We start from the raw sequence: 20,628 nt of genomic DNA, 5'->3' as shown, positions 1-20,628 counted from the left end.
GTCGTGGAGTTACCACATGAAGGAATAACCAACTGACTGTGATATCTCTCTCCCTTCCCCAGAGTCATGGCACCATGTCTCTGAGCACCACTATCATCAGGGCCAGTCCCACCCCACCAGTAGAAGGGGCTGATACCCAGAGTCCTACAGGTCAGGAGCTACCTCCTCACCGCTCTACAGACGTCCTCTGTCCTCCTAGACAGTCCAAGAGCCCAGAGTCTCTTCACCACTCAAACGGTCCTCGTAGTGGCTCGGTAGACCTGTGGAGTGGTTCAGGTCTGGGCTTCACACGCAGCCAGAGTGAGTGTAACTATCACTGTGGGAACAATAGAGACTACAACCAGCAGAAACGCCACTCCGAACCCAACTCACACCTTCTCACCAAGTTGGATTCTGGCTACTCCAGCAACCTGAACATCCAGCAGCCCAGCGGTATGGGGGGCCAAGGGAACCAGCAGTGGTCTGGAGTCTCAGCCCAGGGGAGTGAGGTCTATCCTGGGGCCAGGACAGTCTTCGGCTTGCCTTCCTCCGAGGACCTGTGCTACATGCCCATCTCCAGCTTCAAGCCCCAGGGCTCCATGGTGGACCTGCCTCCAGGGGTCCCTAGCCTCCTGACGGGGCGCTCCCTCTTCAGTTCCCAGCTGGCACAGCAGAACCTGGGCTCAGATGGAGCTCTTCACCCTGGTCTCCCTCTGCCTGCTCCCTACCACCACATGGCAGCAGCAGGGAACGGCCTGTATTGTCATGCTATGTCCTCACGGTTAGGACCCAACGTTGACCCCTCAGTCAGACACCTCCACAGCTCTGGGGGTCTGGGTGTCTCTGGGCCAGGTGGACCAGGAGGTCCCGGGGGTCTGTACCACTGCTCTAACCCCCACCTCAAACCCTTGGACCCAGGACTGATGGAGGGGAACCCCTACAACCAGCACTGTGTAGCCTCGTGGGCTGACGGCAGCCTTCCTGAACCCACAGGTAAGTCTTCAATCAGTTCTGGAATGTTCTCTTGAATCACTCGCGATAAGAGGGTGTGTTGCAGTAGGAAGAGTTCAAAACGGTTCATCTCACTCGAGTGATTTTTAAATACATGTAATTTTGTAAGCTTTAAGATAACCCTGGACCCCTCTCTCCCTCTCCAATCCTCCAGCCCAGGTCGTGATCCCTGAGGAGCTGAGGTTCCCCCATGCCTGCTGTGTGGGCATCTCCTCTCAGACCTCACTGGGCATCTTCAATCCCTCCGAGCGCTGGCAACAGGTCTCCATCACCGTCACCAGTCTGGCCATCAACGGAGAGAAGGTGTCATTTTGTTTCTAAGAAATGTGTAAAGAGGACAATGATTTAGAGATAATTGTATGGTCTGAAATAGTGTCAACAAATGTGTAAATGTAAAAAAAAAAAAAAAATGCTAGAGAATATTTTAAGCAAATTGAGAGCCAATAAATACTCCCGGAAATGTAACCACTCTGAAGAACTAGGAACTGCTGTCAAACCATAATGACCATTTCCTGTCCCACCCAGGTTGATTCATTCCCGTACCAGTGGCTGATAGTGAAGAACTAGGAACTGCTGTAGAACCATAATGACCATTTCCTGTCCCACCCAGGTTGATTCATTCCCGTACCAGTGGCTGATAGTGAAGAACAAGACCATCATTGGCCCTAAGAGCACGGAGGAGCAGAAGGTGTTGTTCATCCCACCTCAGGCCGGGGTGTACCAAGCTGTCCTCAGTGTCTCCTCCTGGCCTGCCTCCGCTGAGGCCCAGGCTGTCGCCCGCGCCGAGGTGTTCGCCAAGAGGGTGGTCCTCGTCGCCATGGCAGAGAACCCTGCTCTGGAGGTAAGGGGGGTGTGGCTGATCAGTTGTTGGCTTGAATCCCAAGTGAGGAGTCCCAAGATCAACTATTGTCGATCGTTAGTTAGCTTTGAGTCCATGTCAGGACAGGAAGGACACCTACTACGTGGGCATACTTCCTGTTTGGTTTGTTTTACTTCTTATATTTCAGTGTTTTGAAATAACAGTTGTGAAAAACCTCAAGGTCTCTGTTCTAGTTGGTTCATATCAGTTATGTTGTTTCTCCACTATAACCGATAACACACTGTGTTCTGGGTGGTTTCTCCACTATAACACACTGTGTTCTGGGTGGTTTCTCCACTGTAACACACTGTGCTCTGGGTGGTTTCTCCACTGTAACACACTGTGTTCTGGGTGGTTTCTCCACTGTAACACACTGTGCTCTGGGTGGTTTCTCCACTGTAACACACTGTGCTCTGGGCGGTTTCTCCACTGTAACACACTGTGCTCTGGGTGGTTTCTCCACTGTAACACACTGTGTTCCGGGTGGTTTCTCCACTGTAACACACTGTGTTCTGGGTGGTTTCTCCACTGTAACACACTGTGTTCTGGGTGGTTTCTCCACTGTAACACACTGTGTTCTGGGTGGTTTCTCCACTGTAACACACTGTGCTCTGGGCGGTTTCTCCACTGTAACACACTGTGTTCCGGGCGGTTTCTCCACTGTAACACACTGTGTTCCGGGTGGTTTCTCCACTGTAACACACTGTGTTCTGGGTGGTTTCTCCACTATAACAGATAACACACTGTGTTCCGGGTGGTTTCTCCACTGTAACACACTGTGTTCTGGGTGGTTTCTCCACTGTAACACACTGTGTTCTGGGTGGTTTCTCCACTGTAACGCACTGTGTTCTGGGTGGTTTCTCCTCTCCAGGTGGATGTAGGGAAGTGTGGCAGTCTGGACTTCGGAGACCTGGCAGGTGGCAGTGCCAAAGCTCTCCCTCTGAAGCTGCTGAACAGGACTCAGGCCACCGTACCTATTAGACTGGTTATCAGTGCTGTAAGACAATACAATGCACTACATTACCATACAATACAATGCACTACATTACCATACAATACAATGCACTACATTACCATACAATACAATGCACTACATTACCATACAATACAATGCACTACATTACCATACAATACAATGCACTACATTACCATACAATACAATGCACTACATTACCATACAATACAATGCACTACATTACCATACAATACAATGCACTACATTACCATACAATACAATGCACTACATTACCATACAATACAATGCTATGCAGTACATTACAATACAATGCTATGCAGTACATTACCATACAATACAATGCACTACATTACCATACAATACAATGCACTACATTACCATACAATACAATGCACTACATTACCATACAATGCTATGCAGTACATTACCATACAATACAATGCAGTACATTACCATACAATACAATACACTACATTACCATACAATACAATGCTATGCAGTACATTACCATACAATACAATACACTACATTACCATACAATACACTACATTACCATACAATACAATGCTATGCAGTACATTACATTACAACACAATACAGTACAATGCTATGCGCTACATTACCATGCAATACAGTACAGTACGTTGCTGTGCAGTACAGTACGTTGCTGTGCAGTACAGTACGTTGCTGTGCGGTACAGTACGTTGCTGTGCAGTACAGTACGTTGCTGTGCAGTACAGTACGTTGCTGTGCAGTACAGTACGTTGCTGTGCAGTACAGTACGTTGCTGTGCAGTACAGTACGTTGCTGTGCAGTACAGTACGTTGCTGTGCAGTACAGTACGTTGCTGTGCAGTACAGTACGTTGCTGTGCAGTACAGTACGTTGCTGTGCAGTACAGTACGTTGCTGTGCAGTACAGTACGTTGCTGTGCGGTACAGTACGTTGCTGTGCGGTACAGTACGTTGCTGTGCAGTACAGTACGTTGCTGTGCGGTACAGTACGTTGCTGTGCGGTACAGTACGATGCTGTGCGGTACAGTACGATGCTGTGCGGTACAGTACGATGCTGTGCAGTACGATGCAGTGCAGTGCAGTACAGTGCAGTGCAGTACGATGCAGTGCAGTACGATGCAGTACGATGCAGTGCAGTACGATGCAGTGCGATGCAGTGCAGTGCGATGCAGTGCAGTGCGATGCAGTGCAGTGCAGTACGATGCAGTGCAGTGCAGTGCAGTACGATGCTATGCAGTACAATGGAATGCAGTACAGCTTCGGGACAATAACTAATGTTTTGTGGGTCAGTACTCTTCTGTCTGGGTTGTGCAGAACTTTGTCCTGCTGCCCTCAATTTCAACAGCCATGGCCCTCGATGTCCCCTTGTGTGGCCGGCCGTAATGCTACCTAAAATGTACATTCCTTGCAGCCAAAGTGTCCGTTGTGCCCTTTGGGTTAGTATAATAATTATAATTCCCTTCTCCCCGCTGCCAATCGCCGTGCTTCAAAGCACCTCACTCACATGGCTCTGTCAGTTATCTCAATTCTTATTAGTCAATGTTCGTCATGTGATCAGGTCCTGCACTGCGCCCGTCCCGCCACAGGAGTCGCTAGTGCGCGATGGGACAAAGACATCCCTGCCGGCCAAACCCATCCCCTAACCCGGACGACGCTGTGCCGAGTGTGTGCCGCCCCAGCCGGCTGCGACAGGGCCTGGACTTTAACCCAGAATCTCTAGTGGCACAGCTAGCACTGCAATGTGTGCCTTAGACCTTAGACCACTTGGCCACTCAGGAGGTCCTGATCAGGTCCTTCTGACAGTCATCTCAGCATCGCCATAGGCTACAAGTGAAGACGGACTCATCGCAGTAGGCTACAAGTGAAGACGGACTCGTCGAAGTAGGCTACAAGTGAAGACGGACTCATCGGGGATGCAACGGCGCCCGTCCTTATGGAATCCCGAGGCACACATCAACTGTTCATCAGCCAACTCCTGGCAGAAGGAGGACGACAGGCACCGGCCTTTCTCTCCTGGCAAAAGGACCAGTGCCTCCAGTATGACAAATTCAAGCCTTTAGATATTAATAATGATCCTATTGGTCAAGCATTACTGTCATCTAGCCTGCTACATTGTCTGGCGCCTCCCTCCTGGGAGCATCGGTCAGGACATGAGACTGGAAGCTCAATATGCCAGGCTGTCGCCTGAGGCTCAGTATGCCAGGCTCAGTATGCCAGGCTGTCGCCTGAGGCTCAGTATGCCAGGCTGTCGGGCACCACTTAAAATCCGGAAATTCCAGGCCTAATGTCATCTTTCTGTTACTCAAAAACACTTAGATATTTTAAAATATTTGGCTGTACAAGCCCTCTTTGATAGATATTGTCTTTTGTGATGTCATATTTCTAGAACGCCACGGCCTGGCGCTGCTTCACCTTCTCCAAGAGTCCCGTTGCCATGACAGCGGAGGGCTTGCTGCAGGCGGGGACTCTGACATCACTGGCCGCTCCGTCCGTCATGAACCACGTGATGCACGCCAGCTACGGAGAGGTGAGTAACCCTGGAGTGACCTAGTCTCAGTGACGTTGTGACTTCAATAGCCGAGTGGTTTGAGGGATGTTTTGGAATGTTGTGTTGTGTTGTATTTCAGAATGCAGAGAGCTTCATGGTTTGGGTCCACTTCCACGCTCCACAGAAGTACCAGTCCTGTTCAGGTATGACCCCTGTCCTGGCTCCGTGAATATTAATACACGAAGATGCCAATCGGACACCAATCACAGCTGATGTTTGTCATGTCTAATGTCATACAGGTGGTCTAGGTCCAGCTGATCTGTACAGTGATGTCATACAGGTGATTTAGGTCCAGTGGATGAGTACAGTGATGTTATACAGGTGGTCTAGGTCCAGCGGATGAGTACAGTGATGTCATACAGGTGGTCTAGGTCCAGTGGATGAGTACAGTGATGTCATACAGGTGGTCTAGGTCCAGCGGATGAGTACAGTGATGTCATACAGGTGGTCTAGGTCCAGCTGATGAGTACAGTGATGTCATACAGGTGATCTAGGTCCAGCAGATGAGTACAGTGCGCGGGTGGACATCGAGGTGGACTGTCCAGGCCCCAGTCATGTGATCAGGAGCGTCCCTCTCAGAGCCAGGTCTGGAACAGCCAGAGTACACGCCCCTAAAGACCTGCAGGTAGGAACTGACCCACAGCACTGCTGACATGAGACTAGTCTTTATATTCAGAGTTTAACTGGGAAACCAGTGTGTTGTATTGCCTTAATAACACATTCCGTATTAGAGTTAGGGTTGACCTTTTGTGTGATATTTCTGTAATTCTTTCCTCATATCATTTTGGGGGTGGGCAGAATGTTAACCTCTCGGCAGCGTTGGGTGAGTCCAGCACGCAAACTCTGCCTCTGAAGAACGCAGGAAACATTGATGTTCAGCTGAAACTTAAGGTATTCTGTCCCTTTTACTTCCCTGTTTGATCTGTGGTTTGGATAAGCCTGGGGGATATGGTTTGGATAAGCCTGGGGGATGTGTTGTGGTTTGGATAAGCCTGGGGGATGTGTTGTGGTTTGGATAAGCCTGGGGGATGTGTTGTGGTTTGGATAAGCCTGGGGGATGTGTTGTGGTTTGGATAAGCCTGGGGGATGTGGTTTGGATAAGCCTGGGGGATGTGTCGTGGTTTGGATAAGCCTGGGGGATGTGTTGTGGTTTGGATAAGCCTGGGGGATGTGTCGTGGTTTGGATAAGCCTGGGGGATGTGTCGTGGTTTGGATAAGCCTGGGGGATGTGTCGTGGTTTGGATAAGCCTGGGGGATGTGTCGGGGTTTGGATAAGCCTGGGGGATGTGTCGTGGTTTGGATAAGCCTGGGGGATGTGTCGTGGTTGATATGACCTCCTGGGTGGTGCTGACTGTTGGTTGATATGACCTCCTGTGGGGGGTGCTTGTCTACAGAACAGCGGTGGTGATAGCTGTTTCTCTGTGAGTCCTGTTGACCTGTGTCTGCGTGCCGGGGAGGAGCAAGGCATTGTGGTCTCATTCACCTCTCAGGGCGGCAGGAAGAACCGAGAGAGGTACTTTTTAATTATTTATTTATTTTTTACACACTTCAGAGTTCTGAGCATCTAGCCTTGTGGAAAGCCTTCTACATTACTCAGTGTTGTGAACATCTAGCCTTGTAGAAAGCCTTCTACATTACTCAGTGTTGTGAACATCTAGCCTTGTAGAAAGCCTTCTACATTACTCAGTTCTGAACATCTAGCCTTGTAGAAAGCCTTCTACATTACTCAGTTCTGAACATCTAGCCTTGTAGAAAGCCTTCTACATTACTCAATGCTCTGAACGTCTAGCCTTGTAGAAAGCCTTCTACATTACTCAGTGTTGTGAACATCTAGCCTTGTAGAAAGCCTTCTACATTACTCAGTTCTGAACATCTAGCCTTGTAGAAAGCCTTCTACATTACTCAGTGTTGTGAACATCTAGCCTTGTAGAAAGCCTTCTACATTACTCAGTGCTCTGACCATCTAGCCTTGTGGAAAGCCTTCTACATATCTAGCCTTGTAGAAAGCCTTCTACATTACTCAGTGCTCTGAACATCTAGCCTTGTAGAAAGCCTTCTACATTACTCAGTGTTGTGAACGTCTAGCCTTGTAGAAAGCCTTCTACATTACTCAGAGTTGTGAACATCTAGCCTTGTAGAAAGTCTTCTACATTACTCAATGTTGTGAACATCTAGCCTTGTAAAAAGTCTTCTACATTACTCAGAGTTGTACTTCAGAGTGTAAGATCTGATCTGTTACTCTAGGATCCTTGTCCTGGCAGCTCAGACTTCTCCCTGGGTGGTTGTTCTGTGTCCTTGTGTTTTCATGATACTTCCTGTTCTGATGTTTCTCTGTGCTTGTCCCTCCAGTGTTCTGACCATCCTGGTGCTGCCGTCTGGTCCTCAGTATGAGGTGGTTCTGAAGGGACAGGTGGTACCAGAGGAGGGGGTGAACCCTGCTGCCCCTGGTCCTGTCTCTGCCCTGGGCATGCTGCCCCACAGTGAGGTGCCCCCCATCCTCTCCAACAAGCAGTTTGTGGCCTGGGGAGGGGTCACGCTGGGCAGGGCTGTGTAAGGAACATTTTACTAGACTCTTCCATGTTAGTCATAATGATTCATCCATACATAGTTGCTCCCGAGTGGCGCAGCGGTCTAAGTCACTGCAAGAGGTGTCACTACAGTCCTTGGTTCGATTCCAGGCTGTATCATACCCGGCCGGGATTGGGAGTCCCATAGGGCGGCGCACAATTGGCCCAGCGTTGTCTGGGTTTGGCCGTCGTTGTAAATAAGAATTTGTTCTTAACTGTCTTGCCTAGTTAAATAAAGGTTCAATATATTTTGGAGGTGGAGGTGGTGTGGTGTGGTGGAGGTGGTGTGGTGGAGGTGGTGTGGTGGAGGTGGTGTGGTGTGGTGTTGGAGCTCTGAATGTGGTCTTCTACCTGTACAGACAACAGAAGCTGGTTCTTCGTAATAACTCCCCCAACACAACACATCACCTGCGTCTGCTGATCCGAGGACTAGACCACAGCTGTTTCCAGGTAAGAACCAAACCTCCTTGACTTGTCCAGCTCCATGTGGCCTTCAGCTACTCTTCAGATATCAATCACAACAGCTCTGTGTCAGACTGCTCCTTAACCCTCTCCAGCTACTCTTCAGATATCAATCACAACAGTTCTGTGTCAGACTGCTCCTTAACCCTCTCCAGCTACTCTTCAGATATCAATCACAACAGCTCTGTGTCAGACTGCTCTCCTCTCTCTCTCTCTCTCTCTCTCTCTCTCCATCTGTCTCTCGCTCCTGTCTACCTATTAATGTAATATCTCTCTCTCCTCTCTCTCTCTCTCTCTCTCTCTCTCTCTCTCTCTCTCTCCTGTCTATCTATTAATGTAATATCTCTCTCTCCTGTCTATCTATTAATGTAATATATCTCTCTCCTGTCTATCTATTAATGTAATATATCTCTCCCAGCTCCAGAGTAGTTTTGGACAGGAGGAGAGGTTGACCCGACACAGAGAGCTGTCTATCCGGCCCAGGGAGGATGTTGTTGTCCACCTGCTGTTTGCCCCAACCCGGGTGGCCTGCACCCTGTCCAAGCTGGAGATCAAACAGTCTGGAGTACGGCCCTCACAGCCTGGCATCAAGTTCACTGTGAGGCCCTCTCTACCCTAACTTTCCTGGTTTAATGTGAGGCCCTCACAGCCTGGCATCAAGTTCACTGTGAGGCCCTCTCTACCCTAACTATCCTGGTTCACTGTGAGGCCCTCTCTACCCTAACTATCCTGGTTCACTGTGAGGCCCTCACAGCCTGGCATCAAGTTCACTGTGAGGCCCTCACAGCCTGGCATCAAGTTCACTGTGAGGCCCTCACAGCCTGGCATCAAGTTCACTGTGAGGCCCTCACAGCCTGGCATCAAGTTCACTGTGAGGCCCTCACAGCCTGGCATCAAGTTCACTGTGAGGCCCTCACAGCCTGGCATCAAGTTCACTGTGAGGCCCTCACAGCCTGGCATCAAGTTCACTGTGAGGTCCTCACAGCCTGGCATCAAGTTCACTGTGAGGCCCTCACAGCCTGGCATCAAGTTCACTGTGAGGCCCTCACAGCCTGGCATCAAGTTCACTGTGAGGCCCTCACAGCCTGGCATCAAGTTCACTGGGAGGCCCTCACAGCCTGGCATCAAGTTCACTGTGAGGCCCTCACAGCCTGGCATCAAGTTCACTGTGAGGCCCTCACAGCCTGGCATCAAGTTCACTGTGAGGCCCTCACAGCCTGGCATCAAGTTCACTGTGAGGCCCTCACAGCCTGGCATCAAGTTCACTGTGAGGCCCTCTCTACCCTAACCATCCTGGTTCACTGTGAGGCCCTCTCTACCCTAACCATCCTGGTTTACTGTGAGGCCCTCTCTACCCTAACCATCCTGGTTTACTGTGAGGTCCTCTCTACCCTAACTATCCTGGTTTACTGTGAGGTCCTCTCTACCCTAACCATCCTGGTTTACTGTGAGGCCCTCTCTACCTTAACCATCCTGGTTCACTGTGAGGCCCTCTCTACCCTAACCATCCTGGGCCCTCTCTACCCTAACCATCCTGGTTTACTGTGAGGTCCTCTCTACCCTAACCATCCTGGTTCACTGTGAGGCCCTCTCTACCCTAACTATCCTGGTTTACTGTGAGGCCCTCTCTACCCTAACCATCCTGGTTTACTGTGAGGTCCTCTACCCTAACCATCCTGGTTTACTGTGAGGTCCTCTACCCTAACCATCCTGGTTTACTGTGAGGTCCTCTCTACCCTAACCATCCTGGGCCCTCTCTACCCTAACCATCCTGGTTTACTGTGAGGTCCTCTCTACCCTAACCATCCTGGTTTACTGTCTGGCCCTCTCTACCCTAACCATCCTGGGCCTTCTCTACCCTAACCATCCTGGGCCCTCTCTACCCTAACCATCCTGGTTTACTGTGAGGTCCTCTCTACCCTAACCATCCTGGTTTACTGTGAGGTCCTCTACCCTAACCATCCTGGTTTACTGTGAGGTCCTCTCTACCCTAACCATCCTGGTTTACTGTGAGGTCCTCTCTACCCTAACCATCCTGGTTTACTGTGAGGTTTACTGTGAGGTCCTCTCTACCCTAACCATCCTGGTTTACTGTGAGGTCCTCTCTACCCTAACCATCCTGGTTTACTGTGAGGTCCTCCCTACCCTAACCATCCTGGTTTACTGTCTGGCCCACTCTACCCTAACCATCCTATGTTTCTTCCTCCTGGGCCGTAGTTGTTGCCCTGGGCCGTAGTTGTTGCCCTAGCACTACACTCCTGATTCCACGAATCAAAGGCTTGATGATGACGTGGTTATTTGAGTCCGGTGTGTAGTGCAAGGCCAACAACAGAAACGTGAAAATCTACGGGTTCCGAGGATCTAGCTACTTATTGAAGTGACTGGTTTTCAGTGGTGGTTTCTGATCTTAAAGGGACATTACACTTTTTAAAGTTTGTCTAATGTTTTCAGACTTCACAATGAGTCTGTGATGATGTATGGGTTGTGAGTCTGTGGCGACGTATGGGTTGTGAGTCTGTGGCGACGTATGGGTTGTGAGTCTGTGGCGACGTATGGGTTGTGAGTCTGTGGCGACGTATGGGTTGTGAGTCTGTGGCGACGTATGGGTTGTGAGTCTGTGGCGACGTATGGGTTGTGAGTCTGTGGCGACGTATGGGTTGTGAGTCTGTGGCGACGTATGGGTTGTGAGTCTGTGGCGACGTATGGGTTGTGAGTCTGTGGCGACGTATGGGTTGTGAGTCTGTGGCGACGTATGGGTTGGGAGTCTGTGGCGACGTATGGGTTGGGAGTCTGTGGCGACGTATGGGTTGGGAGTCTGTGGCGACGTATGGGTTGTGAGTCTGACGCGACGTATGGGTTATGTAGCTCTGGCTATATGCCTCACATCTTAATAAATAGAGATATACAAACAGCCCTCTGTCTCTCTCTCACCCCCCCAGATCCCCCTATCAGGCTATGGAGGGACAAGCAACATTATTCTGGAAGACCACAGGAAGCGTTCAGACGGCTACGTGGCTATGCTAATGGGGGTGGCAGCAGGCCAGGTCTCCAAGCTGTGTGTCTGTGTGAGAAACACTGGGTGCAGGGCTGCCTTCATTAAGGCTGTTCCCTACTCTGACCTACACACACGCTCTGTCATGGACTCCTCGGACATCAGCCTCTCTCCGTCTCAGTTCGTCCTGAAGGAGAGGACACAGGAGGTAGGTCACATGACTTGTTGTGGTCAGAAAGGAGGTTCTGGTTTTATCTGGACTTCCTGACTAGAGAGATGGAGAGATGTTTCTATCATTAATAGTTGGTTTGAACTGATTCTTTCTCCAGGTGATCACGGTTCTGATGAAGGTGACCCAGAGAGAGCAGACTCTGTGTCAGACAGCTAATGCCGTCCTGGCCACAGTCTGTCTCTTCTGTGGAGACGAGGTCTCACGACAACAGTTCAGGAGGTGAGGACCTGTCCCTCTGTTTCTTACATGGGCTGTCATTAACCTGACTTTTAAACAGCCGTCTTGTGAAGCAATAGCATTAAAGAGGCTTTGAGGAGGTTGTTTCGGGCTGTCAGACAGAACCGTTTGGTCCACTACTGTCTGTTTCTGTTCTCCAGGCCCTCTAGTTTGATTTACAACACTGTAAGGAGACTGATTTCACCACCCTCTCATCTCCTGTCCCCCAGGTTGCTGCTGTCGAAGCCTGATGCAGGCAGGAAGATTCTGTCAGAGAACAGTCTGCTGAAAGGACTCAACTTCAACGAGAGGTTCCTGGGGGAGGAGCAGGTCCTGGAGGGTAAGGGTCATGGGTCTTTCTAGAACAAGGGTAGGGTAATGTTGCTTTGATGAGATGGGAGCTTGCGGTGTCTGATACTTGCAGGATTTGTTAGTGACATTTTGCGGTCAGAATTGTTTGGCAAGCTACTTTTTGGCGAGGTGGTCTGTGAGTTACTGGTAGATCAACCTGTTGGAGACCCCTGTTCTATACACTGTACCAGTGAGGATGTCCTACTCTGGGCAACTTGTTATTCATAATTATCTGCAAAAACTTGTTTGTTGTGGAAATGTTTATATATATATATATATATATATATATTATATACATACACATGCGCGCGCACACACACACACACACACAGTTGAAGTCGGAAGTTTACATACACTTAGATTAGCGTCATTTGTGCATGACACACGTAATTTCACCATCAATTGTTTACAGACAGATTATTTCACTTATATTTCACTTATCACAATTCCAGTGGGTCAGACGTTTACATACACTAAGATTACTGTGCCTTTAAACAGCTTGGAAAATTCCAGAAAATGATGTCATGGCTTTAGAAGCTTCTGATAGGCTAATTAACATCATTTGAGTCAATTGGAGGTGCACCTGTGGATGTATATCAAGGCCTACCTTCAAACGCAGTGCCTCTTTGCTTGACATAATGGGAAAATCAAAAGAAATCAGCCAAGACCAGAAAAAACATGTGGACCAACACAAGTCTGGTTCATCCTTGGGAGCAATTTCCAAACGCCTGAAGGTACCACGATCATCTGTACAAACAATAGTGGAGATGAACGTTCTTTGGTGCGAAAAGTGCACATCGATCTCAGAACAACAGCAAAGGACCTTGTGAAGATGCTGGAGGAAATTGGTATAAAAGTATCTATATCCACAGTAAAACTAGTCCTATATCGACATAACCTGAGAGGCCGCTCAGCAAGGAAGAAGCCACTGCTCCAAAACCGCCATAAAAAGCCAGACTACAGTTTGCAACTGCACATGGGGACAAAGATCATACTTTTTGGAGAAATGTCCTCTGGTCTGATGAAACAAAAATAGAACTGTTTGGCCATAATGACCATCGCTATGTTTTTGGAAAAAGTGGTGGGCTTGCAAGCCGAAGAACACCATCCCAACCGTGAAGCATGGGGGTGGCAGCATCATGGTGTGGGGGTGCTTTTCTGCAGGAGGGACTGATGCACTTTACAAAATAGATGGCATCATGAGAAGTAAAATGTGTATTTATTGAAACAACAGCTCAAGACATCAGTCAGGAAGTTAAAGCTTGGTCACAAATGGGTCTTCCAAATGGACAATGACCCCAAGCATACTTCCAAAGTTGTGGCAAAATGGCTTAAGGACAACAAAGTCAAGGTATTGGAGTGGCCATCACAAAGTCCTGACCTCAATCGGATAGAATATTTGTTGGCAGAACTGAAAAAAGTGTGTGCGAGCCAGGAGGCCTACAAACCTGACTCAGTTACACCAGCTCTGTCAGGAGGAATGTGCAAAAATCACCCAACTTATTGTGGGAAGCTTGTGGAAGGCTACCAGAAACGTTTGACCCAAGTTAAACAATTTAAGGCAATGCTACCAAATACTAATTGAGTGTATGTAAACTTCTGACCCACTGGGAATGTGATGAAAGAAATAAAAACTGAAATAAATCATTTTCTCTACTATTATTCTGACATTTCACATTCTTAAAATAGTGGTGATCCTAACTGACCTAAAACAGGGATTTTTTTTGCTAAGATTAAATGTCAGGAATTATGGAAAAACTGAGTTTAAATATATTTGGCTAAGGTGTATGTAAACTTCTGACATCAACTGTATGTGTGTGTGTATATACAGTGCCTTGCGAAAGTATTCGGCCCCCTTGAACTTTGCGACCTTTTGCCACATTTCAGGCTTCAAACATAAAGATATAAAACTGTATTTTTTTGTGAAGAATCAACAAGTGGGACACAATCATGAAGTGGAACGACATTTATTGGATATTTCACTTTTTTAACAAATCAAAAACTGAAAAATTGGGCGTGCAAAATTATTCAGCCCCCTTAAGTTAATACTTTGTAGCGCCACCTTTTGCTGCGATTACAGCTGTAAGTCGCTTGGGGTATGTCTCTATCAGTTTTGCACATCGAGAGACTGACATTTTTTCCCATTCCTCCTTGCAAAACAGCTCGAGCTCTGTGAGGTTGGATGGAGAGCATTTGTGAACAGCAGTTTTCAGTTCTTTCCACAGATTCTTGATTGGATTCAGGTCTGGACTTTGACTTGGCCATTCTAACACCTGGATATGTTTATTTTTGAACCATTCCATTGTAGATTTTGCTTTATGTTTTGGATCATTGTCTTGTTGGAAGACAAATCTCCGTCCCAGTCTCAGGTCTTTTGCAGACTCCATCAGGTTTTCTTCCAGAATGGTCCTGTATTTGGCTCCATCCATCTTCCCATCAATTATAACCATCTTCCCTGTCCCTGCTGAAGAAAAGCAGGCCCAAACCATGATGCTGCCACCACCATGTTTGACAGTGGGGATGGTGGGTTCAGGGTGATGAGCTGTGTTGCTTTTACGCCAAACATATAACGTTTTGCATTGTTGCCAAAAAGTTCAATTTTGGTTTCATATGACCAGAGCACTTTCTTCCACATGTTTGGTGTGTCTCCCAGGTGGCTTGTGGCAAACTTTAAACGACACTTTTTATGGATATCTTTAAGAATTGGCTTTCTTCTTGCCACTCTTCCATAAAGGCCAGATTTGTGCAATATACGACTGTTTGTTGTCCTATGGACAGAGTCTCCCACCTCAGCTGTAGATCTCTGCAGTTCATCCAGAGTGATCATGGGCCTCTTGGCTGCATCTCTGATCAGTCTTCTCCTTGTATGAGCTGAAAGTTTAGAGGGACGGCCAGGTCTTGGTAGATTTGCAGTGGTCTGATACTCCTTCCATTTCAATATTATCGCTTGCACAGTGCTCCTTGGGATGTTTAAAGCTTGGGAAATCTTTTTGTATCCAAATCCGGCTTTAAACTTCTTCACAACAGTATCTCGGACCTGCCTGGTGTGTTCCTTGTTCTTCATGATGCTCTCTGCGCTTTTAACGGACCTCTGAGACTATCACAGTGCAGGTGCATTTATACGGAGACTTGATTACACACAGGTGGATTGTATTTATCATCATTAGTCATTTAGGTCAACATTGGATCATTCAGAGATCCTCATTGAACTTCTGGAGAGAGTATGCTGCACTGAAAGGAAAGGGGCTGAATAATTTTGCACTCCCAATTTTTCAGTTTTTGATTTGTTAAAAAAGTTTGAAATCTCCAATAAATGTCGTTCTACTTCATGATTTGTGTCCCACTTGTTGTTGATTCTTCACAAAAAAATACAGTTTTATATCTTTATGTTTGAAGCCTGAAATGTGGCAAAAGGTCGCAAAGTTCAAGGGGGCCGAATACTTTCGCAAGGCACTTAATGTATGTGTTGACTTGACCCACTATGTTTAGCTCATGATTTCCCATGCTGTTGTCTCCAGCCTACGACCTGCCCCAGAGCCCCAACCAGGCCCAGTTGTTCTATGGGAACCTGAGTAAGGTGGTGTTGTCAGTGCTGGGCAGCACAGAGACCCTGGAGTCTGGAAGGACTGACCCCCATGTCCAGCCCCCCCTAGCTGTCACCAGGAGAGGCTCGGAGGCTGACAGGTACTGGGACTGAATATCATACCTTTAGGAAAGAACGTAATCATACGAATGTTTTCATCTCACACCTCATTTGGTTTCTAGAGTGTTTCTCTCTGCTTAGAACATACAGGCTGTTAATGGTTATATAACGTTGTAGTGGTGTTAATGGTTATATAACGTTGTAGTGGTGGTGTTAATGGTTATATAACGTTGTAGTGGTGGTGTTAATGGTTATATAACGTTGTAGTGGTGGTGTTAATGGTTATATAACGTTGTAGTGGTGTTAATGGTTATATAACGTTGTAGTAGTGGTGTTAATGGTTATATAACGTTGTAGTGGTGTGTTAATTGTTATATTACGTTGTAGTAGTGGTGTTAATGGTTATATTACGTTGTTGTAGTGGTGTTAATGGTTATATTACGTTGTAGTGGTGGTGTTAATGGTTATATTACGTTGTAGTGGTGGTGTTAATGGTTATATAACGTTGTAGTGGTGGTGTTAATGGTTATATAACGTTGTAGTAGTGGTGTTAATGGTTATGTAACATTGTAGTAGTGGTGTTATACTAACATTATGGTGTTAATGGTTATATAACGTTGTAGTAGTGGTGTTAATGGTTATATTACGTTGTTGTAGTGGTGTTAATGGTTATATTACGTTGTAGTGGTGGTGTTAATGGTTATATAACGTTGTAGTGGTGGTGTTAATGGTTATATAACGTTGTAGTAGGGTTGTTAATGGTTATATAACGTTGTAGTAGTGGTGTTAATGGTTATGTAACGTTGTAGTGGTGTTAATGGTTATATAACATTGTAGTGGTGGTGGTAATGGTTATATTACATTGTAGTAGAGGTGTTAATGGTTATATTACGTTGTAGTAGGGGTGTTAATGGTTATATAATGTTGTTGTAGTGGTGTTAATGGTTGTAATGTTGTAGTGGTGTTAATGGTTGTAATGTTGTAGTGGTGTTATTCTAACATTATGGTGTTAATGGTTATATAATGTTGTAGTAGGGGTGTTAATGGTTATATAACGTTGTAGTGGTGGTGTTATACTAACATTATGGTGTTAATGGTTATATAATGTTCTATTATCATGTTGTAGTGGTTTTGGGAACTCAGACCGTCACATCAGCAACGTGTCTCTGGATGTACTGCCTGTGAAGGGTCCTCAAGGCCCCGCCTTACCCAGGACAGAGGCCTCTGGGACAGGGACAGAACCAGGGGACCACAGGGACTCCTGGAGCCTCCAGCCTGAGCAGCTGGTCCTCACCTCTCCCACTATCAGTCAGTATTATCATCTCACTGTTTGAGACTAACTCTGTGCTCTTTGAAGCCTGAGCAAGGTCTCTCAGATTTTCTGTTCATAAAACGTTTTTTTTTGTAGTTTTTAATAGAATATAATTAAACCTTTTCCTTTGGTTTATAATGTGTGTTGTCCAGACGGAGCCCCCAACACCAGACATGTCCTGATCCAGAACCACTCATCCAGAGAGCTGAGCTTTGAGTTGTCCTGGCCAGCCCACTGTCTCACTGTTACCCCTCAACATGGAGTTATAGAACCACAGTATGTACACACACACACACACACACACACACAGCTTTGAGTTGTCCTGGCCAGCCCACTGTCTCACTGTTACCCCTCAACATGGAGTTATAGAACCACAGTATGTACACACACACACACACACACAGCTTTGAGTTGTCCTGGCCAGCCCACTGTCTCACTGTTACCCCTCAACATGGAGTTATAGAACCACAGTATGTACACACACACACACACACACAGCTTTGAGTTGTCCTGGCCAGCCCACTGTCTCACTGTTACCCCTCAACATGGAGTTATAGAACCACAGTATACACACACACACACACACACACACAGCTTTGTGTTGTCCTGGCCAGCCCACTGTCTCACTGTTACCCCTCAACATGGAGTTATAGAACCACAGTATGTACACGCACACACACACACACACACACAGCTTTGTGTTGTCCTGGCCAGCCAACCAGTACACCTCAACATGGCCTTCTAGATAGAACCGCAGTAGGAATCCTCGGACGGTAACCAGTACACCTCAACATGGCCTTCTAGATAGATAGAACCGCAGTAGGAATCCTCGGACGGTAACCAGTACACCTCAACATGGCCTTCTAGATAGAACCGCAGTAGGAAGCCTCGGACGGTAACCAGTACACCTCAACATGGCCTTCTAGATAGAACCGCAGTAGGAAGCCTCGGACGGTAACCAGTACACCTCAACATGGCCCTCTAGATAGAACCGCAGTAGGAAGCCTCGGACGGTAACCAGTACACCTCAACATGGCCTTCTAGATAGAACCGCAGTAGGAAGCCTCGGACGGTAACCAGTACACCTCAACATGGCCTTCTAGATAGAACCGCAGTAGGAAGCCTCGGACGGTAACCAGTACACCTCAACATGGCCTTCTAGATAGAACCGCAGTAGGAAGCCTTGGACGGTAACCAGTACACCTCAACATGGCCTTCTTTCACCATAGTTAGTTTTACCAGGTGACTATATTACTAGGGGTGTTTTACCAGGTGACTATAGTACTAGGGGCGTTTTACCAGGTGACTGTATTACTAGGGGCGTTTTACCAGGTGACTCTATTACTAGGGGCGTTTTACCAGGTGACTCTATTACTAGGGGCGTTTTACCAGGTGACTGTAGTACTAGGGGAGTTTTACCAGGTGACTCTATTACTAGGGGTGTTTTACCAGGTGACTATAGTACTAGGGGTGTTTTACCAGGTGACTGTATTACTAGGGGCGTTTTACCAGGTGACTGTATTACTAGGGGCGTTTTACCAGGTGACTGTATTACTAGGGGCGTTTTACCAGGTGACTGTAGTACTAGGGGCGTTTTACCAGGTGACTGTATTACTAGGGGCGTTTTACCAGGTGACTGTAGTACTAGGGGTGTTTTACCAGGTGACTGTAGTACTAGGGGCGTTTTACCAGGTGACTGTAGTACTAGGGGCGTTTTACCAGGTGACTGTAGTACTAGGGGCGTTTTACCAGGTGACTGTAGTACTAGGGGCGTTTACCAGGTGACTGTAGTACTAGGGGCGTTTTACCAGGTGACTGTAGTACTAGGGGCGTTTTACCAGGTGACTGTAGTACTAGGGGCGTTTTACCAGGTGACTGTAGTACTAGGGGCGTTTTACCAGTTTTACCAGGTGACTCTAGTACTAGGGGCGTTTTACCAGGTGACTGTAGTACTAGGGGCGTTTTACCAGGTGACTATATTACTAGGGGTGTTTTACCAGGTGACTATAGTACTAGGGGTGTTTTACCAGGTGACTATAGTACTAGGGGCGTTTTACCAGGTGACTGTATTACTAGGGGCGTTTTACCAGGTGACTGTATTACTAGGGGCGTTTTACCAGGTGACTGTATTACTAGGGGCGTTTTACCAGGTGACTGTATTACTAGGGGCGTTTTACCAGGTGACTGTATTACTAGGGGCGTTTTACCAGGTGACTGTATTACTAGGGGCGTTTTACCAGGTGACTGTATTACTAGGGGCGTTTTACCAGGTGACTGTAGTACTAGTGGAGTTTTACCAGGTGACTCTATTACTAGGGGCGTTTTACCAGGTGACTATAGTACTAGGGGTGTTTTACCAGGTGACTGTATTACTAGGGGCGTTTTACCAGGTGACTGTATTACTAGGGGCGTTTTACCAGGTGACTGTATTACTAGGGGCGTTTTACCAGGTGACTGTAGTACTAGGGGCGTTTTACCAGGTGACTGTATTACTAGGGGCGTTTTACCAGGTGACTGTAGTACTAGGGGCGTTTTACCAGGTGACTGTAATACTAGGGGCGTTTTACCAGGTGACTGTATTACTAGGGGCGTTTTACCAGGTGACTGTATTACTAGGGGCGTTTTACCAGGTGACTGTAGTACTAGGGGCGTTTTACCAGGTGACTGTAGTACTAGGGGCGTTTTACCAGGTGACTGTAGTACTAGGGGCGTTTTACCAGGTGACTGTATTACTAGGGGCGTTTTACCAGGTGACTGTATTACTAGGGGCGTTTTACCAGGTGACTGTATTACTAGGGGCGTTTTACCAGGTGACTGTATTACTAGGGGCGTTTTACCAGGTGACTGTATTACTAGGGGCGTTTTACCAGGTGACTGTATTACTAGGGGCGTTTTACCAGGTGACTCTATTACTAGGGGCGTTTTACCAGGTGACTGTAGTACTAGGGGCGTTTTACCAGGTGACTATATTACTAGGGGTGTTTTACCAGGTGACTATAGTACTAGGGGCGTTTTACCAGGTGACTGTATTACTAGGGGCGTTTTACCAGGTGACTGTATTACTAGGGGCGTTTTACCAGGTGACTCTATTACTAGGGGCGTTTTACCAGGTGACTCTATTACTAGGGGCGTTTTACCAGGTGACTGTAGTACTAGGGGAGTTTTACCAGGTGACTCTATTACTAGGGGTGTTTTACCAGGTGACTATAGTACTAGGGGTGTTTTACCAGGTGACTGTATTACTAGGGGCGTTTTACCAGGTGACTGTATTACTAGGGGCGTTTTACCAGGTGACTGTATTACTAGGGGCGTTTTACCAGGTGACTGTAGTACTAGGGGCGTTTTACCAGGTGACTGTATTACTAGGGGCGTTTTACCAGGTGACTGTAGTACTAGGGGTGTTTTACCAGGTGACTGTAGTACTAGGGGCGTTTTACCAGGTGACTGTAGTACTAGGGGCGTTTTAC

At 47.3% G+C, this 20,628-nt stretch overlaps 1 protein-coding gene across 1 annotated transcript in view; it reads left to right on the top strand.

Moving 5' to 3' along the window:
• Nucleotides 1-20,628, top strand: part of LOC139386408 (centrosomal protein of 192 kDa-like) — an 84,776-nt gene that overhangs the window by 46,706 nt on the left and 17,442 nt on the right. The window contains exons 21-38 of the mRNA XM_071131984.1: nucleotides 63-972; nucleotides 1,145-1,293; nucleotides 1,601-1,831; nucleotides 2,721-2,846; nucleotides 5,225-5,365; nucleotides 5,466-5,529; nucleotides 5,872-6,011; nucleotides 6,185-6,277; nucleotides 6,781-6,899; nucleotides 7,736-7,936; nucleotides 8,313-8,403; nucleotides 8,834-9,013; nucleotides 11,355-11,615; nucleotides 11,737-11,858; nucleotides 12,086-12,195; nucleotides 15,725-15,890; nucleotides 16,976-17,157; nucleotides 17,314-17,437. Of these exons, the coding sequence (XP_070988085.1) occupies nucleotides 63-972; nucleotides 1,145-1,293; nucleotides 1,601-1,831; nucleotides 2,721-2,846; nucleotides 5,225-5,365; nucleotides 5,466-5,529; nucleotides 5,872-6,011; nucleotides 6,185-6,277; nucleotides 6,781-6,899; nucleotides 7,736-7,936; nucleotides 8,313-8,403; nucleotides 8,834-9,013; nucleotides 11,355-11,615; nucleotides 11,737-11,858; nucleotides 12,086-12,195; nucleotides 15,725-15,890; nucleotides 16,976-17,157; nucleotides 17,314-17,437 (3,410 nt within the window). The remainder of the gene's footprint in view (nucleotides 1-62; nucleotides 973-1,144; nucleotides 1,294-1,600; nucleotides 1,832-2,720; nucleotides 2,847-5,224; nucleotides 5,366-5,465; nucleotides 5,530-5,871; nucleotides 6,012-6,184; nucleotides 6,278-6,780; nucleotides 6,900-7,735; nucleotides 7,937-8,312; nucleotides 8,404-8,833; nucleotides 9,014-11,354; nucleotides 11,616-11,736; nucleotides 11,859-12,085; nucleotides 12,196-15,724; nucleotides 15,891-16,975; nucleotides 17,158-17,313; nucleotides 17,438-20,628) is intronic.

Source organism: Oncorhynchus clarkii, chromosome 3 (assembly GCF_045791955.1).
Source record: "Oncorhynchus clarkii lewisi isolate Uvic-CL-2024 chromosome 3, UVic_Ocla_1.0, whole genome shotgun sequence".
Classification (NCBI taxonomy): domain Eukaryota; kingdom Metazoa; phylum Chordata; class Actinopteri; order Salmoniformes; family Salmonidae; genus Oncorhynchus; species Oncorhynchus clarkii.
The sequence above is the reverse complement of the archived record's forward strand: the minus strand, read 5'-3'. Positions and strand labels throughout refer to the sequence as shown.